The sequence below is a fragment of the Saccostrea echinata genome, unplaced genomic scaffold, assembly GCF_033153115.1.
Source record: "Saccostrea echinata isolate AGI-Se365-2 ecotype Australia unplaced genomic scaffold, CSIRO_AGI_Sech_v1 ptg000029l, whole genome shotgun sequence".
In the NCBI taxonomy this organism is placed as follows: Eukaryota; Metazoa; Mollusca; class Bivalvia; order Ostreida; family Ostreidae; genus Saccostrea; species Saccostrea echinata.
In genome coordinates, this window is record NW_026889778.1 from 2,397,201 (window position 1) to 2,424,558 (window position 27,358).

Genomic DNA, 27,358 nt, shown 5'->3' on the forward strand with positions numbered 1-27,358 from the left:
AGTAACAAGCAAAAAAGACCGTCTTGTCAGGTGCGTGGAAGATTGTTAGGTTTGCTTCGAATGGAATCAGCTGGAAAAGGTTGCTAACAGGACTGTCCTACTAGTACTTAATGGGTGAGCAAAGACAAGGATAGGAGAAGAAATCTTCCTTGTATATATTTTTGCGCAGTCCTGAAGTAACACTGCGGGAAAGCCCTCTCTGTGACGAATTACACCACATTTGTATATGGAATCGTGAGTAATACATTTGATGATATATATAAAATATTTCCCCAAAATTCGCGTGGACAACCTAAACTGAGGATCTATTCTATTCGCAATTAAATAGCAATCACATAAAATATCTAACATTATTAACACCATTCAACATCCGGTAGTCGAGAACGGCTGAAGTTTACTCTTCACTCTTTTCCGGTCACACGATAAAACCCTGACTGAGCCATGACATTCCGTTTTGAGTGACGTTAATGTGAAACTCAAGGCAAACTAATTAAAATGTATATGTCCAGAAATTAGGTGTCTTAGTTTGACGTACAATATGTTTACGTTTTCCTTCATCTCCGAACTGTCCATGAATTTTTTGTTAAGGTTTGATGGACCCTGTTAGAAATTAGCTTTTAAAATGTTACGTTCTATAATGGGCACCGTTTAATGTATTTGGAACATCGTTCAAATATCTCCAGGGTTCGTTTATAAAAGGAAATAAGATTCTACTTAGAAATGACAATATTCGGTTTTGGAAATGTCCTCGGCCGTTACTATCGTCACGGTCTATTAAATCTTAACGCCATATAATGCTGTGAAAGTACAGGGGCGTAGAATTAGCCTATATTTGTTTCACACCGCTGTGAAATCATGTGTGAGAAAACATCACCGTTAAGTAGAGGGTTGTCAGTCAGTAAATATTTTGTCTGATGGAATGTTAGAAGAAAATCAAAATGTCAGAAACCATAGAAATCCAGGAAAATGGTGTGCAGAATAATGGCTACATCTCAGATAAGGAAGAGAAAAAGGTAAAGTTTCTTTTTCGTGTTTTCATCGATTTGTTGTTTTATTATTATGTAAATGTATTGCTTTAAGTTTATTTTTCCTTATCAATTTGCACATATTTTAGACATAAAAATATAGTTATTATTCAATCTCTGTCTAAATGTTGTGACACATTGGTATAAAGTACTGATACATCACTGAGGAGAGATATATCCCACCATGAGTCAATTATTCCAATCTTTTAAAGTTTTTGTGTATAATATGCGGGAAAAAAATTATGAGACTATTTACAATCATAAACTGACTGAATTAAAATCTAATAACAATTGCAAATTTCATACCTCAAATTATTAAACAATGCAAAATGCACATCTGAAGATCTGTATCTAATTATAAAGTGTGTGCAAAACAGGAACACGTCGATTTAGGTGAACGTTTTAAATATTTGATAAACGATAAGAAGATTTCCATTCTACCCCACCAGTAATTGTTACGTAAGCAACTACAGGTAGATAATAAATGGAATGATTAAAGTGACATCTTTTACTAAGGGTGCAGGTACATGTATACTTACAGCGTATTTATTGTCTTTTTACTTCACGCAACTACAAAACCGCAATATCGTCATAATAACGTAACTTCATAAAGAATTCCATGCAAAATTTTACATGAAACAGACGGCAAATAAATGACTAACCGAATAAATAAATTGATTTAAAAATGTACAAACGACATATCATTACCCCTAGTATTTACATGCTTCTGAACCAAGATTTTGCTAGAAAATTCAAAATCAACAGTTTTTGTTATCCATGACGCTCAATTTCTAAATACATGCGCTTACTGTTACCTAAGCGACACAAGAATAATTTTGTATGTGACAATATCGTCTGATTGATGTGAGAAATTGCCTTGACCTTGAGCAGTGAAGGTAGGAAAACGTATAAATCTACTTAATTTGTTCTACATCAAGGTTGGTTTTGTTTTCTTCGTGTCAGTTATGCTCAAGTATTAACAGAAACGTTTGCCATATAATCAAAAATAAAAGAATTTATTGATTAAGAAAGAAAACCGATGGAGGGGACAAAATGCCAATTTCCACTTTTTTCAATTTGCTAGGTAAAAATTCATATATATATATATATATATATATATATGCGCATGAATATTATAGTGAAATACTGAAAATTATAGCCTAGAGTATGACCAAAAACGTACACATAAACGTTCATGTAAAAGTAATATACACGCACTGCTGCTCTAACTCCGGATTATAAATCCTGGCTACAGGCCTGAAAGACGTCCCAGACTTACTATACATGTATCTGCATTCTAAGCACCTTAATAAAGTAATGTCTACAAGATATTTTTATGTTACAGCAAAGTACTCTTCCGAGAGAACGAAAAGTGTCATATGTGGAGGACACCGGAAATGAACCTGCTAAGAGCGATACCAAAGTGGAGTTGCAATCGGAAGGCTTCGACCGTCTACTGTACAAAACCAGCGAAACCCCACCTATTCATTTACTTCTTCTTTTCGCATTCCAGGTAATGTAAAAAGCAAAGATTCAGATCCGGAAGTCTTGTGACAAAGTGAACCACGATACATGTAATCAATATCGAACACATTTCAATGATTTTTTTTGTTTTTTTTTCTTATTGAAAAAATAAGGCTATTCAGAAAGATTTGGTTGTTTGCAAGTGCATTCACTTTCAGTTATCAGAGTTGGTCGAAAAAAAAGTTTATAATTAATCTTGGTGGCAATGACTGTCAGATGCACATGTGTACTCTCTCTCTCTCTCTCAAAAACCTTGCAAGGTAAACAGTAGCCTGGTTCTCTGACCTAAACTATGCCAAAATTTTTGACCGTATGACCAGAGGGTCAGTAGCTTGTTGACAGAAGTTAGTTGTTGTTAGAAAATATGCACAGCAGGAAGTTCGCATACAATTAACTTTGTCGTACTTCAAAAAGTTCATCAAAGTTCACGTATAAAGAGTAAACAAATCTCGTCAAAATAGAAAAACCGAAGGTGTTAACGAGAATTAGTCTCTTACAACACCTGAGATTAAAAAAGATTTATTATTATAATTATTATTATTATTATTATTTTTTTTTTTTTTTTGAAGATCAGAAAAAAAAAATGTTTGTTCATCCTCGCCCGACAGACAGAATATTAGCGGTCTTATAAAATGAGTGCGCTCGGTATTTTCTTTATTCTCTCAAAAGAAAATGTAGATGAATCCCGATTTTTTAACTAACAGTAAAGTTTGTAATTAAACTTTCTAACAGATAATATGTGTTATAAGAAAACTATGAACAGCACTGGCGGATTTAGAGTTTTGTGACAAAAAATATATATTTTAAGATTAATAAATCATTTGTTTTTTGATGTGGGATATTGCATTAACTCTACCTAAAATAAAGCTAACACAAATAAAAACAAGAGGCCCAGGGACCACATCGCCCACCTGAGCACTTTGGCTAGGAAAAAGCAGAAATCAGTTTAGTATTGAGCCTTCGGCTCAGGTGAGCTAAACTGTTCAAAAAGATTCTAAAACCCGAGAGATTACAGGGGTTTCACCTCCTGGGCGCCCACTCCGACTACCAACTGGTCCACCCCTCCCCCTTTTTTCACGAGAACTTACATATAATACATAGTTTCATTAATCTTCAACGAGACCACAGAACCAGTACAAAGGAGATATTATACTAGTCACGTGCCACTAATAAAACATTATCACGTGATCAGAAAAGACATGCATGTACACATTAGTATTGCGGTTACGCATTATAATCTTTAAGAGAAATGTCAACATCGTGTATCAAATAAACACATAAAGATTACATTAAACAAAATAGAAAATAAATTATTTTTTAAAAAAGCCGCCCTTAAGGTGAAATTAAAAAGATTTTTAAGAAGAATATGCAAAGGTTAATTTGAAGTTTAATTAATTTTTATTCATTATTTTTTTAATTTCAATTGAATGATCCAGCGTAATCAATTCTGATTTCAACATCTCTATCCTTTCTTTGCAGTCTTTCCTATACCACGTGCCTATTTTCCCCCTACCACGATCCTAGGTTTTTTGCCCTCTTCTATTCAACACCCGCTTTTGCATGACACCCCCCCCCCCCCCACACTCCTATTTAATAGTATTTTCGCTCCAAATTTCAAAAGACACTATTATTTCTCTTTTCCCATCCCACCCCAATTTTTTTTCAATTATTTCCCCTCCTACACACTTATATTTTGCACTCTTTTCCTTTCCACATCTGCGATGACATCCCTATTTATTGGCCCTAACTTCCACACCACGAATTATCTGACTTACAAATGTGTGTACCAGTATATTACAAGTTTACAAGATAAGTTTCTTTTGTGTTTGAGAGGACAATCAAAGTTAAAATGATTTCTGTCCTATTTTCTTATGTAATTTTGTGTAATATATTAAAGTGACAGTACGGCGCATCTCATCAAAAAACTGACTAGATAAAATTTTCCGACAAGATTTGGAATTTTTTTACTACTCATAAATGTATAAACTTTCAGAAAATTACAACTTTTACAATTAAATAATTTGGATTATTTCATTAAAATTAGTAGTTATTTATGGGACGTAAATATATACATCGCAACGTGTTCGGGGTTCCACATTCCATGCTATGCACGCATGCGTAGTTTTCATAAACAAAACAGCATGGTTAGAGAGGGAATCCCGGTAGGCCTGCTACATTGACCAAGTCGACCAAAAAGAAAAAGAAGCTGAAAATAGAACTTGAAAAAAGCAACTTTCATGACTAAAATTTAGTTTGGGGATTAATAAAATCGCTGGATAAGGAAGAAACGGGAACTCGGCGACACTCACGCAGGGCTCTCGAAGGTTCTATTCGACAGGTTTGATGATACTTGTTATCATTTCTCATTTTTCCGTCGCTTTCAAAGAAAAAAAATAGTGTAAACTCAACATTAAAAATACATCTTTGACTTATAAACATTGTTGCCATTTGAAATGCTAATTTTTTTTAACTGTGCAGAAAAAATATTGTGTTTGACGTTTGCCGCGATAACGTATGATAAGTTGGTTTTCCCTTTCTCGGACCCCAATACACAAAACGTAAACATTTGTACTTTTAATTCTGTTAAATTCGCCTGAATGCAGACTAAAATCTTTACGATTATTATTTTAGATTATTTTATCAGAAAGTTATGATAATTTGTGTTTTTGAAAATTGCTTTCACCTAATATTCATTATAACTGTAAACTCTACAGTGTAGGCACGTGCCGTTTTAGAATTCACGTGGTACAAATAAACAGATCTAAGATTGCTTCAGTTCGTACGACCCTTGATTTTCCGGCAGATTCTAATTACGTTAATTTTGTTTGAGTAGAGAATATTTCTGTTTCTCAAACTGCTTACATCAACTTTATACCTTATTTCTTAATGACATATTGGGTAAATTTGAATGAAATAGCACACATTTTGCAGCCGTACTGTCGCTTTAAAGTCATAACTAATTTTGGCATTTTAAAGTAAACATTTCAGTTATATTGTTTGCAATCTATTAACTTATTTATTGATTTGCTTCTATCGTTTTATTTACTGTAAGATAACGATTTTATTTTGATATTAAAATTATTTGAAATTTTGATATTTGAATCTATCAAAAGATAGCAGAGCTTTTAATTGGAAAGAAAACGAAACACCTATCATTTAAAAAAAAAAAAAAAAAAAAAAAAAAAAAAACAATGATGTTAACAAATCGGTTTAAAAACTATTTAAAAAAAACTTTGAAGAATCTCTTATTCGGTTATTGCATTATTTGGGTTTAAATTTTAAAAACTTGAAAAAAAAAGATTTTCCTGACCGGATCGGTAAAATTAATAAAGTTGTGAAAATTTCCAAAATCGGATGATGCTTCGTCTTAACATGTACCTTAAAATGCCAATCTTTGATTAATGTGAGAGAAAAATGCATCTACATAAAAATATCTTTGAAATCAAATGTTTTGTACTCTTTCAAAGTTATCAAATGTAAAATTGTCCCAGACTATTATGATGGATCAAAGGAGCCTTTAATAGGAATATTTGTCTGTTTTTGCACTCTATAACTCTTTCCTAACGTCATTTTTTTGTTTGTAAATGTTGTAAACATCTCAGTACTTTTCAAGTATATATATCCTTCTTAAACTTATAAAAAAAAAATATTGCATAACAGATAACGAACCTAAAGGTACATGTACCTGGTGTACATACATGTATAAAGTAAAATACAAATTATGATCACTGGTACATATGTAGCTCATCCTAAAGCAGGGAAGTTCATTGAAATAATCATTTAATGTCATCTCTCTCTCTCTCTCTCTCTCTCTCTCTCTCTCTCTCTCTCTGGTTCTTCTCTCAATCATTTACACAAGAAGAGATTGCCTTTTAACTTTAAGTCCAAAGTACAATTTCAAGTTCATTTTTTCATGAATAAGGAGAAATTAACCCAGAGGTGCTATACGATTTATCTCAGTACAATGTTTATGGTATAGCGCACAAGTTTGGTCCCGAGCGATACTTAGAACTTCGATAGGACATTAAAATTCGGACTGTTCGTAAATTCTGTGTCTTCGAAAAAATGCATAGGTACATGTGCATGTGGACACGAACCCCACCCACCCACCCACAGTATTCAACCCACTGCTAATCATACTTTATTTTTCTTGAATTATATTTTTTAGCCTTATTTATCAATAATATGATCGTACGTTCTATTAAAAGAAATCTTTGTTTTTTCTTTTTTAAATATTTCAATTCAATTTATTGACATCACCATGTTGGCATACAGTCAAAATAAGAAACCGAATGACATATACCAGAAAAAAAGAAGAATATTATAACATAATTGCATGCAAATCAATTTTACACAATTCCTTACATACCTTGGGATTGTTTCCGCTGCATAAAGCATTTATCTAAGTAGATACATAAACGTTTCGTAGTATTATAATCACATGGGTTAACAATTTCTTTAATGGGATCAGAACCACAGTATAATTTATTATCAAAAATATCACAATATCGAAATCGAAGATGGTCATGCATACACAGGACAGTAAAGTACAAAATGTTTTTATTTTTCAACCAATAATTTACAAGCATATAGCATAAACGTTTTTCCTTAGGGATTATTGGTTTACAGTATTTACCTGTTTCAATGAATAGTGAATGTCCACTGATTCTTAATTTGTTGGCTGTGATCTTTCATGCTTTTTCTGCAATTTTTAATCAGTACAGTTTAAGACTTTACTATAAAAATAAAGTTTTCCTGAGTTAGAAGATGATATTTTGCTCAATTGTTCAAAGGCCACATCAACAAAAGTTTTATTTAACTTAAACCTCAAATCCTTACGGGAAATATTCAAAGAAGTCAAGTTTAGTTTTGTTGAAGATTGATAATCTTGCTTTGCCTTGAAGTATAACCCTTTTTCAAAGCTAACTCTTTGTCCTCTTTGAAAGCTGATACAAAAAGTGCATTATTATATGTGGTATTTGATTCCATTAATCTGATATAATATTTAAACATGTTTTCATAACATAAATAGTAAAGTGGATAAGAATATAGTCCGTGGCTTTTTTTACGGAACAATTATTTTGTGTTTTCCAGTTTTTTCCTGTGATATATGAAAACGGGTTGAATATCGGGGAGGGGGAGGGGGATCTACAAGATGATTATTGGAACAGCAGATAGTTACGAAAAAATATATATATATATTTTTATTCAAACCGATGTTACAGTTTGGAAAAAATTGTGAGGTACTAAATTGCATATATGTATATATTGCAATATGTGTATACGAGGGCTGTTTGGAAATTATTGAGACATTGTGTATATTCTTCTTCCTAATGAACGTCTTTCGGTACAAATTTGCATATACGTTTGACAGACACTTAGAATTAATAAAAGCAAGAAATATATTACAAATATTTTATTTCTTCTTTTTAATGGTATATTAATGTGTCGATGGTAGGGGTACCCGGCGCAGTCACGAAATCAGTTATTGAAACTATGTAACACCAACGTTAAAACTCCCGGTGGACCCATAGTAAGAGCGAAAATAATTCAAATTATGTATATAATTTTTCAATCTAATTTTGTCTTCATTTTGTGCAAATTTGTAAGAATTTCGATCAGAAATACGGAGACCATTAAAAAATTTCAGCACGGTATAGAAATCTGACAACGACGACAAACTTGATTTTGACGTCAAGGCGGCGCAGCGAGCATACCTAAAATTTTGTTTCGCGCTATGGAGAACTCTCGTCCAGACTAAATGACCTGCTAAAACAATAACAATGCCATAAAACATGACTAAAGGTTTGTTTTTTCATTGGTATATATTTTTTCTTACAAATAATTCAACCAGATTAAAAATAAAAGCTCCGTACAACCATCAATTATTACGGACTAATTATAACGTTGACCCGCGTTGCATAAATCGGTACTGCATGAGGCTAAGTCAACCTGTATATGACACTTCATTTATATTTTACACTGGGACATCAACAGCACACGTTTTATTTATTTTTTTAAAGAATCGTTTAAGAAAGAGACAGTTTGATTTTTGGAATGTTATATGTGATAACATAGAAAGAAAGGATAAACGCTTCCCGATCGCTTCACATGAGAAAACATCTCCGGCTGACGTGACAATAAAATGACATTTCATTTCATTTTTCATTTCATTTTATTCACTCACACCAACATCAGTGGTACATGAGGTACAATAAATTAGTCGTCATAATTGTGACAAAAATAATAAATTTAATTATGATACAATAGCATAAATGAGGGGCATATACATATGTACATAGTATAGCAATAAACATACAATGAAAGAAGAAAAGAAGAAAAAAAAAATGGTATGATAACATTTAAATTATGGAGGACAGACGGTGTCGTTTATTTTAGATATAAATATACAAAGGTTTTTTAAAGTTTTTAAGTTTGTCGTTGACATAATTTCAGAAAACTTAAGTGTATTCGGCGTTTTACAAAATCTGGGATGTAAAAGATTCTTTCTGATGCTGTTCAATGTTTTACATTCTAGGATGAAATGATATTCGTCTGCTATTTGCCCTGTATTACACAATTTACAAACTCTTTCATCCAGTGGAATATTTAACCATCTACCAGTTTCAATTGGGAGGTGGTGGTTTGAAGTTCTAAATTTTATTAGTATTTTTTGGAGTTTACTAGGTAAAATACTTAGATATTTTTCAAATCCAAAATCACTCTTAAAAATTTTGTAAATTTGACCTTTTGATGAATTATTTATATCACTATGCCATTTTTGAATAAATTGGTCGCTTAATCTTTGCTTCACTGCTGCAAGTACCCGTAGCGATGCTGCTCCAGGTCAATAGACATATGCCTGTTATAATTTCACCGGGATTTATGTAATTATCCTATAAATTAGAAATTTTGCACATTTGTTTCATTTGTTCTTTAAAGATTTTAAAATCTTCAGGTTATTTGTACACACTGGATAGAAGATTTGCTCAATCCTGACCAAATCTCTATCACATCTGCATCACATCTCTATCACAGTAATGACTCAAGGTCATTAGGAAAAGATCAACGAACGTCAAAAAAAAAAAAAAAAAAAAAAAAAAAAGAACAAAATTCTGACTAAGATCATAAATTAGTTATATTTACAAAAAGGTTTTCCTTGATAAAAACAAAAAAAATATTCTTTGGGCCAAAACATTTTTTTACAGTCTACATTGCGGAACTTTTACGTGAAATATTTAGGTGTGTTTTGTCTTACGGAGAATGTTGACATACTTGTGACATTTTGGTGACCGTTAACGCCCTTATAATTGGACGTGAACTCATGAAATGAATCGAATACACATAATACAATGTCTTTAATTTTTGTTCTTGCTGTACCCCTTTCGGTCATTTTTTTCTCATAAAACCGGTAATCATTTAAACTTTTTTTTGCCTAATTCTCATACACTTTTGTGTTCTTTAAATGCAAATTATTAATGACATGTACCTGTTAAACATATGTAATATTATAAATATATAAATTTTAGATAGACCTTGTACTTGTGGACAGGGCTTGTATAGGCGCCTGCTGCCCAATCCATTTACGTTTTATTTCTTACTAGTAATAAAATATATGTTCAGATCAATAATTCGATGTCCCACAATAGATCCTTTTGGTCAAATTGCATCATATCACTTAAACACTTTACCGTATCCTCAACGACAAGAGTAGTATTATCAGATATTTTATTCTGTAGGTACTAGATAAAGAAACGAAGAAAAAAAGAGAATCTGGTAACAAAAAAAATAAGGACCCGTCATACAGAGTTTGAGATAAAGACCAAAATCTTTACTGACTGTAAAATCTCTCAAAATTATTATTCGATTAAAAAAAGCTTACCTAAAAATATCTGTCAAAATTTCTTTTTGAAAGGAATGATGTCATTTTCAAATTCAAGGGAAAAAGTAAGTTATTCCCAAAATTACATTGCGGTCATAGTTGTAAATAATTTTTTTAAAGGATCCAGATTTGCCCTTAACTTTACCCCTGTGTAATCATTTATAACGCTGTGCAGCAAATGATCAGTCCATGTTGTCCTCAATACTTCATATAATTTGAAACTGAAGGGAAATAAAAGTTCCGTGCTTTTATGAAAGTGATCTAACAATTTCCTCTCGTTTTATTTTTCTTTTTCCTTGTGTAATTTGTCATTCAAAATATTCATCATATACGCCATTTAAGCCGAGAATCCATCTAAAGGAAGAAAATATACCTAAAAAAATTTTAAAATTCAATGTGCCCGTGAAAAAGTCTGATTTACTTGCAAAATAAAAGCTTGACGATGATAAACTTCTTTGAATATTCTCACGACGATATACTCCATTGTTTCGCCATCTCAAGTAAATTATCAACAACCTCAACAGATAGACAATGGGGTTAATTAAACAATAAAGTTTGCAGGAATTCTATCCTGGGTAGATAAGTTATTTCTGCGATAGTTGCAGTGGTAAAATAGTGTGTTATTAATCTTGATGGATAGGCAGACTTCGTAGGAAAACTTTCATACAGACCGGATCTGAGTTGTTTTTTTTTTTTTTGAGCTAATCAATCAGCAAGCAGTATTCATACGAAAAAAGGAGAAAATATTGAGTAAATGTACTTCGTTTTCTCAAACTTCGATATCGCAAATACCATGGATATATCGTAGTGAGTTTATGTCTTTTAACTTCGATATCTCGAAGTTCTTTCTTGGTCCCATTGGTTTCGAGATAACGAGGTTTGACTATATTACATGATTGAGGAATTATAAATTAAAATAGAAAATAAGGAATAATTCCAACCAGTGTTATTTGATGCTTTTGTACTTATTGTTTATATAAGTATATTCAAAGTCAATGATACAAAAAGAAACTAGATGGGACATGGATTTTTTGGAAGGAAAAATTCCAAAGAATTTATATTGCGTTCCTTTTACAAATAAATACTTTATACTAACTTAATTTGGTATTTTTAGCAATTCTTGATGTCCATTTCGGGAACGTTGGCAGTCGTATTGATAGCATCCAAAGTAATCTGCGCCGGGGACGATGAAGAATTCGTGGCGTACATATTAAGTTCCTCACTCTGTATGAATGGGGTCTGCACAATTTTAATGAACACCATCGGAGTCAGGTAATCAAAATTTTGCACATAAAACACTAAAATGTACTGAAATATAGACCACATGTATTCCAATATCTATGATGAAATACATTCAATCGCACAGTTTTGTTTTGTTTGTTTGTTTGTTTTTTAAATCTTTTAAAAGTTAGATAAATGCAAAATTTGTAACTCTTAAACTGAAATTTTGTTCTAATAAAAACGAAAAGTGTTGTTTTATATACATATTTATATAATTTATCTATTTTCAGATTACCTCTTTATCAAGGGGCTTATGGCGGGTATATTCTGCCGCTGTTGACACTATTGGAAATTGACCCAAATAAGTGTAAAGTGAGAACTACTTTCCAAGGTTTGTATCCTGCTTTGTCGTTAGAAATTTTTATTCTTATCTATAATGTCACTTCTATCACAACCCGTTACAGCGCTCAGTGGGGTTGTCAGATCGTGATACCATGGGTTCTATACATACTGCCTAGTTATTGGAGTGTCTCCATGAAATATATGGAGATAACGAACAGTATTCAAGCTCAAACGTCCATTAAACAATAAAAAATAGAAGCAGAGCAAACACATGCCTCCAAATCATCAGAGGTGGGACCAGGTGCCATGGAGGAGTGAGCATCCCCTGCCGACCGGTCACACGCGCCGTGTGCTCCTTGTCATGATCGGGAAATAACGGAAAAATCCGTCGACAATTCAGTGTGTAAATAATGGCCTAAGAATTAGTATGAAAAACGTCAGTCAGCATTTGACTCAATGATAAATTGTATTTGCTGACAAGGTCATTGTATCGACCATAGAACTTACGAAATGATGACTTTAAACGAGACTGCTGATATTCTTGTTTCATCAACTTGTCAATAATTTACCTCGTTTTAGAAATTGTACATACGTAGAGCATGCCCTTGCGTATCGAATCAACTGAGGGATATAAACCCCTTATGCAGGTGATGAAGGTATATTTCTGCATTAGTAAGGGAAGTTGACGATTGAAAAGTTAAAGTCATCACGTTTATCATAAAGCTTGGTTAGGTTAAAAAGGTCTGCTAATAACGGGGCGCAATTGGTACCCTTGGGAATTCTAATAGATTGTTGGAAGACCTGCTCTCCAAAAACCACATAGATATTGTCAATCAGAAACTCAAACATCTTTTTAATGCAACCTCAGAGTACTTGTGTGTACAATCAGAATCTTTTTAACAAAATAATTTTGCAAATGACCAATGACAAGGTAAGTAAATTTACGAGTTCCATTTTTATTGAAAAAACAGCTGTCAATGATATCAAAAAGCCTGGATTTTAATTTATCGTGGGGAATGGTTGTGTATAAAGTTAAAAAGTCGTAAGTTTTTAAGCTGTTGATTTTGGTAAATTCTTGTGATTTCAAATTTTCCAAAAGTTCCTTGGAATCTTTTAGTATCCGCATCTGATTTACACCACTTCTCGAATATATTGTTGCACAGTTCTCTTGAAGTTTCTCCTTCACTACTATTAATTAATATCTTAGTGAGAAGTACATAATACATGGAATCAACAATCAACAAATCAACAATACATCGAGTACATAAAGATAAAAAAAATGCAACTTTTCAAAAATTTTGAGTTATATCATCCCAGTCAACGGAAGTGAATTTGATTTTCTGTACCCATATTGGAATCTAAAACTTCATCAAAACCCATACAATCAAAAATCCATTGTCCAGTAAATGCCACTAAATGGTATACCAAACTGATGTGAAGGCGAAACTTAAGAGAAACTCTGCTACAACATATAAAAATTCAAAAGAACTTTTCCCAAAATCATTCATATCAAAATGTAGCAGTTTTAAACACTTTTGCAACCATTCATCACGTTAAATTAAAGAGCAGTCTTGTTGCCCTCATAAACAACAGCTTCTTCAATTGAAATAGGAGTAGGGAATTTTCATATCTTCTGATCGGTCACATTACTTTGTTAAAGAATATTAATTCTGATACTACACACTAGTGCTCTGAAAAAAAATGCCCGAGTTTCTCATTGACAATATTTATGTGGCGTCTTCAAAAATTTGTTGGAATTTCGATAGGCGTTAATGTGCTCTTTTCTTTACCGACCTGCTTTTTACTCTTATGAAGTAGAATTTATTCAAAAACTTCTTCATGAGAAGAAGAAAAGTCTTGCTGCGGCCTTCAGTTCAACATTAAATAAATAATGCTTATTAAAACTTTTCACCCTAAGAAAACCGTTGCCAATTGAGGCGCAGCAGACGTTGACAATGGTTTTTAAGGGGTGAAAATGTTCAATGTTACCCTCAACTACATGCAGTATTTACTATATTACACTGAATGTTTTATATTAATACATATAATATTGAACCGTGCGCGCGTAAGTTCTTCGCAGTCAATATTTTTTTGGAATATCACCAGTCGTCAAGCAATGCTGACTGTTGCTACGTTCTATCACGCTTGAGGGCGTGGTTTCATTATTCAGAGGGAGGGTAATGATGTTCCTCTGTGAATCAGATTCAACTTATTTGCATGAAAGTATAATATTTAGATATATCGACAATGCTTCATCATTTTAATTCGTATGTCAACTCTATAAATCGAAGTGAACTCGAAATAAAAGACACCACATCTGTTTCATATTTGAATGTTTTACTAACCATAGACGTTAATGGCCAACTAACATCTTTACACGACAAACATGCATGATAACTTCAGCTTTTTCATCATCCACTTTTCTTATTAATGTAGTAACATTCCACTGTCACCTGCATGTTGTGTTTATTCTCCTACCTGATTCGGTGCAAGGACAGGCTCTAAGTATGAATATATCAATATTTGAAACGAAGCAGGCTACTGACAAAGAAGTTGAAGTTAGAGGGCTTTCAATAACTTCCTTTAAAGCCAGCTTTTCGCATAATCCGTGATCGTTGTAGTGTCCTTGTTTGCAAATACTACGAATCAGTGGGTCGTTTTTTGACTGGCATGTTTTAAATCAATTGTTCGGGAATTGTTTGCATACTTATTTTGACTTATACTTACTTTGACTTACTTATACTTACTTATATTTTACTTATACTTGATCAACAAGGAGGGCTAACGACAGAAGAGGCTACTTCTAGGTACCGGATTTCTCCACTGGTGTTTCTACGTGTCCTTGTTTTTGCCCTGTTCCAGTTATAATGTCTTAAAGATTCAATAGACGATCACTGCAGGTGTGACCGGTCAACATGGGATGCTTACTTCTCCTAGGCTCCTGATTCCTCCACTGGTGTTTCTAGGTGTCTGTGTTGTTGCCCTTTTCCCAGTTACACTGTCTTACAGATTTATGAGACGATCATTGTTTGTCATCTTCACCTCCTTCATTGGAGATCCCTGATAAAATCTTCTCCACTACATAAATATGCCATATATGGATGGAAAATGCATTTACATGTACTTAACAAAATTATGACTTGAGCACATGTACAAACTTTGTCACGCTAAGATAACAGAGACCTTTGATGATAGTTCTACTTAAAATTTATTTGTTCGTTTTCCCTTAGCTGAACCTATAATGGATCTTTTTTTTATTGTCGATTTCGTAGATTTCGCCTATTTCTGATTTTTTCAAATGTGCAAATGGTGTGATCTTCACAAAACATAAAGTATCTGTTCTAGTCCGAACTTAAACGGTTTCCTTTTAAGCTTTAAGTGTTCAGTTTAGATTCTAGCTAGTTCGTCTAAGTCGATTTTCATTTCAGTTCGTGTAATCTTGTCCAGCTTTTACTATTTTGGTCAGTAATGTTATGATTCTGAATGTTCACGTCAAACTTTTAATGCACTGGGTCTATTTATTTTCATACTGTAATTATCTTCTGTATTACACTGGGTCTATTTAGTACTGGGTCTATTTATTTTCATACTGTAATTATCTTCTGTATTACACTGGGTCTATTTATTACTGGGTCTATTTATTTTCATACTGTAATTATCTTCTGTATTACACCGGGTCTATTTATTACTGGGTCTATTTATTTTCATACTGTAATTATCTTCTGTATTACACTGGGTCTATTTATTTTCATACTGTAATTATCTTCTGTATTACACCGGGTCTATTTATTACTGGGTCTATTTATTTTCATACTGTAATTATCTTCTGTATTACACTGGGTCTATTTATTTTCATACTGTAATTATCTTCTGTATTACACTGGGTCTATTTATTACTGGGTCTATTTATTTTCATACTGTAATTATCTTCTGTATTGAGGCAAGAGAGTTTTATCTAGGTGATATTTCAATGCTTAAGATGTTTATTTACTGCGCTGTTATGGTCTTGTATCTTTCTAAATAACGGATTGAATCCCTAACAGTGTGGAAAATGGAAAACTTTCTAACTCCACCTGCAAACTTTTTCCTGTAATCACCCAGAATCTGCTTTATTTATTGATTGTTATTTTCAGGATTAAATTCCACGAACGCTTCTTTAGAGATAACGGTCAGTGAAGAATCACAATTACGGGGCGTTATCTTAAGAAATATGCGGGAGGTAAGCAGATATCATTCTATATATATATATATATATATATATATATATATATATATATATATATATATGTATTTTGAACAAGAGGCCCATGGGTCACATCGCTCACCTGAGCACATTGGCTAGGTAAAAGCACAAATCAGTTCAGTATTGAAAAGATTACTGGGGGGGGGAGGGGAGGGGGCTTGAATTTTAAACTACCTGATGATGCTTCCATGTCAATATAACAAATGGCTTTGTTGTACTTGAGATGATTCTTTTAAAAAAAAAGTCCCATATATTCCTTTGTAAAAATTTGATCCCCCATTGTGGCTCCTCCCTATCCAAGGGGTCATCATTTGAACAAACTTAAATCTACACTACCTGAGGATAATTCCATATCAATATGACTAAACATAGCTTTTCTGTTCTTGAGAAGAAATATTTTTTCTACATATTCTTATGTAAAACTTTTGATCCCCCATTGGGCCCCACCCTACCCCCCGAGGTCATGATTTGAGCAAACTTGAATCTACACTATCTGAGGATGCTTCCATATAAATGACTCATCATGGTTTTCCTGTTCTTGAGAAGATTTTTAAAGGTTTTTCTTATATATTTCTATGTAAAACTTGGATCCTCCATTGTGGCCCCGCCCTACCCCCAGGGGTCATGATTTGAACAAACTTGAATCTACACTACCTGAGGATGCTTCCATATAAATATGACTCATCATGGCTCTGCTGTTCTTGAGAAGAAGATTTTTAAAGGTTTTTCCTATATATTTCTATGTAAAGCTTTGATCCTCCATTGTGGCCCCGCCCTACAGCGGGGCCACAATGGAGGATCAAAGCTTTACATAGAAATATGATTTTAACAAACTTGAATCTACACTACCTGAGGATGCTTCCATATAAATATGACTCATCATGGCTTCGCATTGCTTGAGAAGAAGATTTTTAAAGTTTTTTCCTATATATTTCTATGTAAAACTTGGATCCTCCATTGTGGCCCCGCCCTACCCCAGGGGTCATGATTTGAACAAATTTGAATCTACACTACCTGAGGATGCTTCCATATAAATATGACTCATCATGGCTCTGCTGTTCTTGAGAAGAAGATTTTTAAATGTTTTTCCTATACATTTCTATGTAAAGCTTTGATCCTCCATTGTGGCCCCGCCCAACCCCCGGGGGGTCATGATTTGAACAAACCTGAATCTACACTACCTGAGGATGCTTCCATATAAATATGACTCATCATGGCTCTGCTGTGCTTGAGAAGATGATTTTTAAAGGTTTTTCCTATATATTTTTATGTAAAACTTGGATCCTCCATTGTGGCCCCGCCCTACCCCCGGGGGTCATGATTTGAACAAACTTGAATCTACACTACCTGGGGATGCTTCCATATGAGTTTCATCTTTCCTGGCCCTGTGGTTCTTGAGAAGAAGATTTTTAAAAGATGCTATTAATTTTTCACTAATTCTTTATTATCTCCCCTTCCCTTGAAAGAGGGCGTGGCCCTTCATTTGAACAAACTTGAATCCCCTTCACCCAAGGATGCTTTGTGGCAAGTTTGGTTGAAATTGGTCCAGTGGTTCTGGAGAAGAAGTCGAAAATGTGAAAAGTTTACAGACAGACGGAAAGACAGACGGACTACAGACAAAATGTGATCAGAAAAGCTCACTTGAGCTTTCAGCTCAGGTGAGCTAAAAATGAATGAAATTATTTTTGCCCGTCTTCTTTTCGGTTTTAAAATTTCGTATTTAAAATACAGCCACATAGAGCTTTTCCTAGCCTATCTTTGGTTCTCAGAGATCAATATTGAACAAATTTGTCTTACATACAAAAATATGTGCACACGTGTGCAGCTTCCGGACTGTATCTTATTTTAATCTTTTATTACAGTTACAGGGGTGTTTGATGCTTGTGGGGGTGATACACATGTTGATGGGAGCCACGGGACTTATCGGGGTACTCCTCCGCTTCATCGGTCCTGTTACTGTGGTCCCCACCATCTTACTACTGGGGATTGCCGTGGTGGATCCCATTTTAGACTTCTGCGTACCGAACTGGGGAATCTCAACTCTGTGGGTTATTTTACTCTTTGTTTTTCACTAAAAGTCTTCTGAGTATGTATTGAAAATAATATACTCCTTTGTCTGTCTGACCGGTTTTCGGCTAACTCGATATTTTTGTTCCGGAGTAGCAATGATGCTTTGCTGCAACCCATAACGTCAGAGTATAGAGATGTTTTTGCCTTAATCATGTATTCAAAAAAAATCAGTAGGGATTTTAATTAAGTACATTATTTTATGATATTTCAGTGTAACTGCCACCGGCTTTGTGCTGGCCTTCTATCTAGCCAAGTATAACATGCCTGTAGCTGTGTGGACGCCGAAGGGCGGGTGTCGTGTTGTTAAGTACCCGTTACATCAGGTGTTTGCTGTAAGTTACCAAGTGCTGAAATGTGATCGTTGTACATGGAAACAATTTGATAATTAAATTGTCTTTTCATCAAACATATTAAATCAAACAACTTGAACAGCATATACAGTTCCTAAACATTATGTACTTCTCTTTTTTGTCAGTGCTCAGTTTATATTTTCCATGTATTTTGTCCATAGATTATATGAAAATATACGTAAAACTAAGATTTAATGCTATACTCAAATAATTTTTTATCAAATTTGAAGTGAAATTATAAATGATCGAATTTAAATGGATTTAAAAAACGTAAAATGTAAAGAAAAGTAAAATAAAGATATAGACGAGTAAATGACATAGGGGATAAACAAGTATGTATACGACGATGAAAAAAAACATGAATTAGTAAAACTTCTTCCAGCTAACAAATTCAATTTGGTATATGAATTAACTCCAATGATTGATCTGTACATTTGCAATGATTAAAACGAGAAATATGAGTAATTAATGTGTCAAAACAGAATATTTGCTTCTGAATAATATAGGGAATAAATTAGTAATTCCCAAACCGTTTGCTCTCAATGCTACCGCCGTTCGCTCTCTGTTCTTTTATCGCATTACTTTGCGTTTGATCCACTTATAAAAGTTTCTTTACAGAAGGAGAACCGACAATTTTATGTTGTTTTCAAACTGAGAAATGGCAATCAAAAATCAAAATAATTGTAATTAATATTATTTGTAAAGCATATGTTTCATTAAGACTTTCTTAATCTGTAATTTCTTTCAACGTTCACTGTGCGTTCTTCGCCGTTAGCTATACTTTCACCAAGTTTTCCTCCCCGTTTACTCTGCGCTTATCAGATTGATTGATTGATTGTATGTTGTTTAACGTCCCATTCGAGAATTTATATAAAGACGTCACCATAAACTGGTGAAGGGCTTCAAATTTTGACCTTTACTCGGCACTCAGGGCCATTGAGCAGTGAGGGATCTTTATCATGCCAACGCCTGCCGTGACACGGGACCTCGATTTTCAAGGTCTTATCCGAAGGACCCGCAACTTTCACTTCAAAGTGCCGAGCGCATGGCGAAGGAACAGTTGCTACCCATTTTTTATCAATTTAGGTCAGTCGCGACCGAGATTCGAACTCACGACCTCCCGATAGCGCTTATCATATCAATCTCTCATTGTTCTCTCTCCGTTCGCTCTCTTTTTTCCATCCGTTCGCTCACTGTTCGCTCACCAGCGTGAAAGTGTTAATGGAAAATTGTACAAGCAAGTTCTGCTGAGTTTGTCACAGGAATGTTATTTTTTTTTCAGATCCTTATTTCCATAGTAATTGGCTGGGTAGTTAGTTGGATAATTACAGAAGCAGGTGGATTTACAGATGACAAGACAGATAAAGGTTATAAAGCTCGCACTGATGCTCGTCTGAAAGGAATTTCAGCAGCAGACTGGTTCTTTTTTCCCTATCCAGGTACGAACATTTATATACATGTACAAAATTTATTTCAATTCTTATTAAAGATAAAAATAGAAATAGGCATCCCATTCTAATCACGTAAGCATGGTAGCAATATTGGGCAAAATCTCGAAGATCAGAAATTATTTCTGAACAAGATTTGTGACTTATCCTGTATTTTGTTGCACTAATGTAGTATGTACGTGACATCTTTGACCTTCTTTATTCCTATTGTTTAGATGATTTATGAGACTGATCAGTGCTCGATACTTTCACCTTTTTCATTAAGGTATATATGTGATACGTGTCAAATTCTACGGTTTTTATCCTTACAGAAATTTTGTTGAAGTAATATCTGAGGATTACTAGACATTTTTAACTTTCCTAGACCTTAACTCTGTGTAATACATATTTTGGGCTATAGCTGCAGATCTGTAGCTCTCTGGGACAGAAACTTCGAAAACACATACTATAGAGCTATAGATCCATTCATTGTTAAACCTTCAATTAACCGCTGCACTTTTGATTGTAAATTTGAGTGATTGTTAGTATTTTTTTTTCTTGCATTATATGCCTTTTTAATACTTGAAGCATGGTATCCGTTATTAAACAATAGATTTTACTCTTACTCTTGTTGCTTTATCTATGCTTAATATTCTCGCAAGAGAGGTAACACAACAAACAGCAACTATTTTGCAAGGTACCAAAGGACCCCCCCCCCCCCCCCCGAGTCTTTGGAATGTTTCAAAAGCTTCGCCTGACTACTGAAAACCATGGTTATGTACTTAAGAAAACCTGTAAGGGAAAACGCGTCTTCTACGAAATTCTATACACCTGTTGCGTTATATATTAAATTTCCTTTTCACCTATTGTAAATAATGTAGTTGACAATGACCAAATGAAATGTCAAAACTTGAATAAAGTGACAATAAAGTAACAAGAAAAGGCATGTAAATTTGTTTAATTAACTGATACCGTGGTTTTGGCTAGGAAATGCATACACACAATTACCGAAACCTGCGACCAAAAAGTGTCTCAGTTCTGCAGCTAGTTTTTGCCAAGATGTGAAGTAATTTTTATGAACTGTGAATTCGTCTTTGACGAGTTGAAACATATAGCTTTGTTGGGATTGTTACAGGCCTACATGGACCCGTTTCGTACTCAACACCAGTTTTCCTGGGATTTTTAATAGCGACATTTTTGTCCATTTTGGATTCAATTGGAGATTATTACGCATGCGCATCTATGAGCCACGTACCTCCTCCCCCTCAGCATGCGGTAAATAGAGGCATTATGGTGGAGGGAATAGGGACTATACTGTCTGGGGCTGTTGGGGCAACGCAAGCCACGACAACTTATGGCGGCAACATAGGTTCAATAGGTGTAACAAGAGTAAGTCTATATAAAGAAATATTAACCTAGAAATAACATTGGCTCTTGCCCTGTAACAACACAATACCGGATATATATATATATATATATATATATATATATATATATATATATATATATATATATATATATATATATATATATATATATATATATATATATATATATATATAAGCTGCTGTAAGTCAAGGAATCACCAGACTCTTAAAGTTTTTTATCATATGAGAAAATATTAAGTAAAATATGTTGCAACAGACATTACTAGAACGTCACTCGAAATATCCTTTCTGGAATTTCCAATACCCTTGAATCGTTTTTTTTTTATTCTTCTTCTTATTACATTTCAGGTTGCCAGTAGAAGTGTTTTTATCGGGTGTGGCATTCTCTTAATCATCTTTGGACTTTTCGGGAAGCTGTCCGCCTTGTTCATTTCGATCCCATATCCAGTTCTCGGTGGCTCTCTGATAACAATGATAGGAATGTTTATCGGGGTCACGCTTTCTAACCTCAGACCAATTTCTCTGACGTCTTCTAGAAATTTAGCTATTATTGGAACCTCTATTTTAATAGGTCTTCTGATACCAGAGTGGGTAAAAAAGTATGGCAGTGATATAGACACAGGTATGAAAAAAAACTATTTCATAATCAAAATCTAAGAAAAAAAACAATTACATCAAAATCACAGGGGAAATGGAAATTTATTACTGATATTTTTATAAACTACACACTTTTAAGAAGTTTGAATGTATTTGATGGGTTGGGAATTAAGGGATTTTCTTTTTCCAAATCCATTATAAATGTTCTCACTTCACATACTCAAGGGTAAACTTAAAAAAAATATATAGCTATAAATTTAAAGCACTGCTTACACTAATGCGCATTAAATATTTAATTGTTAGTAAATTTATGCAAAATAAACTCATTCGAATTAAATTACATTCACACGACATATAATGCGAAGTAAACTAATGTGCATTAAAATTTTATTTCTACAGTATTGCTTTTATGACGTATTTGCAAATCACGTCACCTTATGCAGAGCAGATAGGCATTTGAGACAATGTCATAGTGTCTGAGCACATTTTTATTGATAAACTTAATTTACCTTTGTTTTACACTCAAAAATAGCTTAATTTAATTCGAATTAGCTTCGCTTAGAGTTCACACGGAGTTAATGCGAGGTAATTCGATGCACAGTAAATTAAAAAAAAAAGAAGAATAATTCGCATTAAATTCTATTTACCCAGGTTGAAATTTAATTCGCAGTAACTTGAATTTGAATTAAACTTTTATTGCGATTATATGGGTATATATTGCTATTTTTGTTTGAATTACCTTCTGTTTCAGAAAATCAGAAATTTAGGCAATTATTCTTACATTAACATTTTTTTAATATTAAAAGTATTTCCTGTGTCATTGACTAGCGTAACATGCATTGATAGTACACAAAATACACTTGTGACGTCACAAAACAAATATGAGTTTTTATTACATTTTCAGCAGAGAAATACTCTGTTTTATATATTGAATAAAAGTGATATTCTCTCACAGTGTGAAAGAATACTGAAGTGATATTCTCTCACACTATGAAAGATATTAAAGTAAGTAAAAATAATTTTTGGCCTGTCATAAGATAGAGGTAGTAAATAAACCATCTTGATAGAGACCAAAAACCGCCAATTTCATCCGAAATATGTTGCTAAAACACGTAAAATCCATGTTGCAATTTTCAATCTCGCAATTACAAAGCTATGACGTCTCAACTGCTCAACTATGCCGTCACAGCCTATATGACACTGTGTGAAGAAAAGACAGAGGCAAAGGATAAATCAAAGAAAATGTAATAAAAAGTAAATTCAGTGTTTTGCAGTTGGATGTGGGATTTATTTCACGAGTGGGACAGGATTTTTTTGATATTTTCACGAGTGCGAAGTACACAAAATACACTTGTGACGTCACAAAACAAATATGAGTTTATGCACACTCATCATGCATTGATACACTTGTGAGGTCACAAAACGTATATGAGTTTATACACACTCATCATACATTGATAGTGAACAAAACATATTTTTGATGTCATTAAACGTATATCTCTCAGGTCCATTCCATCAGTTAATGTAAATACATATACTGTGTATTAACAAAATTACTTATTCATCATTTCAGGGTACCAAGACGTAGACTTCAGTTTGAAAGGTCTTTTTGGAAATTCTAATTTTGTGTGTGGTATTTTATCCTGCTTTTTGGATAATACAGTTCCAGGTAAAGTAAACCTTTACAAGTAAGAATGGAATGTCAAGTATTACGTTTGTAGATTAATGAAGATAAATATATATCACTATAAAACAGTTATTATCATAAATTCACAGATAAACAGCAAACTGATAAAGATAAGTATTAAAAAAGAACCTCTAAGACAATGACCCGTAGTTACCCAATTTCACCTTGTATCCAGGCCTCTTGTAGACACTGTGTTACGGTACATGTATAATTTATTTGTGAAATGCTATATTATATAAACATTAAATGATCAAACATAAGAAAATTAAACATACATAAAATTAATAAATAATTATATTGCACATTTCTTTCTTCTTTTGGTCTGGATTTTTTTTTAAGCAAAGGCAGGCTACTGACAAATATGTCGACATTTACTAGTATGCTTTCATTTTATATCTCGTTTTAAGGTCAAGATCTAGTAAATAACTTTAGACTAACTGTTTGGTGCTAGATCCATTATGACGTCATAATCAATTTCAACTTTCTTTTTCTCGTACTTTACGGCTTTAATATAATTATGTAGAAAATAAATATTTTAATGGAATTCAATTTGAAATCGTGTGAAAAGTAATCCCGATACTTATATTCAATTTAATATTATTTTAAGTAAGAGGACAGAACATACAAATTGCCGTTTTCTGAGAGACTGTAGGCAATCTGGATACATTTCTTTTGTCTGATATAGAAAAAAAAAACTCCTGTATTGATGACTGCTTTTCTTAATTTTTCATTGAAAATGACAGTTTAAAATATGTTTTTTCGTCTTGTTTATCTACAAATTATGTCCCGTCCCGAAACACCTTATTTGACCAAGCTAAAGTTATAAGCATCATTAAAGGAATTTATGTCTCAAATTTTAGAAATCTGTAGGCACCTTTCATTTATTAGATCTTGACCTTAACGTATCGCAAATTCTCTGGTTTTTATAGCGACTTTGTTTGCTAAAACAACTTCTCCTTTGGTCGCATTACGACTGATGTATTTCCAAGCAATTATTAAGACATTGATTTTTATGCAAATTTGACCAGGGATTACTCCATTTACCTAAGCAATGCATAGGAATCACGACGTGTATGACCGGTCGCCAGGGGATACTTTCTCCTCGTAGGCACCTGACCCTTCCTCTAGTATTTCCAGGGGGTCTGTTTTTGCCCTATTAACGAGTTGTATTATTTACTGGATTTATGAGATTTATCACTGCTCTCTTTATCTTCACATTGAACGTACTGACATTTCAAAGACCCAGTGTGGTATGTAAGTCCCTCTGAAATTTTGTTTTTATGTTAAATGTGTCCAAATTTATCTTCAACTGACGGTATATTCATAGAGCACATAACATTATTTTATTTTATTTTGAAACACATCAAAAAACATGATCATCTAGGATTTTTGCAAATTAATATAATGTACAAATTGACGAAAACAAGTTTGAAAGCCCCTTTTCAGAGCTACACTGGCCTCCAAATTGATGAAAATTCAGTGCAAAGGATGTTTCGTATAATTTACTGCATTTCATATAACCAAGCTGGTTAATAAAGTTTTAATCGCACCTGCATTATTTAACAATTATAGTCATTCAAGATAGAGATCAATAATTGACAGGCGTCCGGGTCTTTGAGCATCACTGCAATTCACAAAGTGCACATTTCAAGTGACTTTTGTATATCTACACACTCTTTGTGCATATTTTCAATAGATATTGCAGTTATGAGATTTATCCCGGGTCATTATTCAGGAGCCTTTTAAATTAATTACCAAATACATTCACGAAAAAAAAACAAGTAAATTATTTTTATAATTTGCGAATGAAATATAATTTACAGAACTGTGTGAGTTTTGTTTTTACAGGTACGTTAGAGGAGAGAGGAATAGCTGCCTGGCAGTCAGAAGAGGAGGAGGAAAGTACTAAATCTTTATCAATGACTTTTGAGGAAGGAAAGGAAATCTACGAAATACCACTGCCGAGAAAAATTAAAATGTGGTCAGGTTGGAGATATATTCCCTTCATGCCGGATCCCAAGAGAGAAAAGAAAGAGAGAAGTCTATCTGGTCAGTGGTCTCGTAGAAAGAGCTTGGTGACAGGTGTCGGGAGCACTGGCTATTAGAATAAAATTTTGGTGTTATATTAGAGCATGAACATATAGCTTGTGTTGTGCTGATGGCTTGCATTTGGAAGACAAAGACTGTCTTTTTATGTATTTCTGAACACACGTGATGACCGCATCAACCCAGAGTAAAATTAAAAAGTTTTGTAACATTGATTATTGATTATTACTTGATGAAAGTTTTAAATGTATATATATTATATGTATATATGATAAATAAATATATCAGATCAATTTATACGTTTTGTAAAGAATGAGAGGGTTGATATTAAGTAGTTTGTTCAATGTATGGACCAAGTTATTGATTTAACATAATACAGAATACAACACGTTTGTTTTATAGAATTTTTATTTTGCTAATTCATGAAAACAACAACAAATACTTTGTAACACATTACGATGTACATGTCCCCAAGAATGACAATGAATTTCTCTGTCAAAGGCTCTTAAGAAATATTTTTAAAATTTGGAGAAAAATTCTATTGGTAGGCAAAAAGAGGCTTCCGAATATTTGAATTAAAAGGCAGTTGAAGAGAAATAAGCAATATATAGTAGAAAGATATATGCAAGCTGTGGTCCAGAAGGGTTTAACATTGATATATGGACAGAGGTTTTATGTTGTGAGTTTGCATGCTATCTGTAGAGCAAATGTGAAGATGTTTTCTTTTTCTCTGTAAGAATCTCAAAAAGCACTGAATATATATATTTTTTAATCTATAGGATATATATTTTCTTCACAAAAAAAGAGAAATTATATCTAAGAATAAGGAAAAAGAATATAGAACATTATTAATGCAGAACCCCTTAAATAATATTGTGTGCTTCTGCGTGTAATTCAATTGCTGCATGTAAAATAATGATTACTTTTCATTAATTTCTTTTTTCATTCTCCATCTTTTTTCTAGTGTCTGCCCTCTGCTTTGGCCGATAATAAACTTTCAGTACAATGCTGTTAATCAGTTGGCGTTAACTCACGTTGTATCCAAGGTATAGTTCCGAACTGCGCATACCTTGTTTTACCTTGCTAGTAGAGAGTTCCGAAGTGGGAATAAAATCTTTACATTCAATACGCAGCGTCATCTTGTTTTTTCCCTTGCTTGTGATTTATGCAATGCCCTTTCGTTTACGAATTAAACAGTGTGTTACTCTACTCTTTTGTACAAAATTAAAGTTTGATTTTGTGGGATCCGAACTGCTAATTATTTTACCATTGTTTAATAATGCTCAATAGTGACTTTATCCTTGCAATAAAATTTATCGCTTTTTTAATTTTAATCTTTTTTGTTTGAAAAAAAATTGTCTTGTTTCCACGTTTTTGGTATGTATGACTAGTGTTAGCCATATTCCATACGACTAAATATTCATATTCCATAAAATACGTAATCAATATTCCATAAGACAACATATCCCGTAAGACTACATATTCCATAAGTCTACATATTCATATTTCATAAAATACATAACCCATATTCCGTAAGACAACATATTCCGTAAGAC

The 27,358-nt window shown here is 33.2% G+C and overlaps 1 protein-coding gene across 2 annotated transcripts; it reads left to right on the plus strand.

Moving 5' to 3' along the window:
- Positions 1–870: 870 nt before the first annotated feature.
- LOC133194346 (solute carrier family 23 member 1-like) lies at positions 871–26,928 on the plus strand. 2 transcript variants are annotated; one of them, XM_061330325.1, is made up of 13 exons: positions 871–1,013; positions 2,371–2,538; positions 11,546–11,703; positions 11,943–12,043; positions 16,128–16,213; positions 18,100–18,281; positions 18,519–18,639; positions 19,940–20,096; positions 21,220–21,473; positions 21,821–22,094; positions 23,643–23,738; positions 25,605–25,805; positions 26,767–26,928. In XM_061330325.1, exons 1-13 carry the CDS (start codon positions 939–941, stop codon positions 26,790–26,792), a joined length of 1,899 nt encoding a protein of 632 aa, XP_061186309.1. In that variant the 5' UTR covers positions 871–938; the 3' UTR covers positions 26,793–26,928. The 2 variants fall into 2 exon arrangements, with proteins under 2 accessions (XP_061186309.1, XP_061186308.1); XM_061330324.1 differs by lacking the exon at positions 26,767–26,928 and having other exon boundaries at positions 25,605–26,741.
- The last annotated feature ends 430 nt before the right edge of the window (positions 26,929–27,358 follow it).

Excerpts from the sequence above, each read along its gene's own strand:
- LOC133194346 (XM_061330324.1), top strand. The coding sequence starts at position 939 with ATGTCAGAAACCATAGAAATCCAGGAAAATGGTGTGCAGAATAATGGC. Across the intron at positions 1,014-2,370 it reads CAGATAAGGAAGAGAAAAAG|CAAAGTACTCTTCCGAGAGA; the intron begins GTAAAGTTTCTT and ends TTTATGTTACAG. Across the intron at positions 16,214-18,099 it reads TCTTAAGAAATATGCGGGAG|TTACAGGGGTGTTTGATGCT; the intron begins GTAAGCAGATAT and ends CTTTTATTACAG.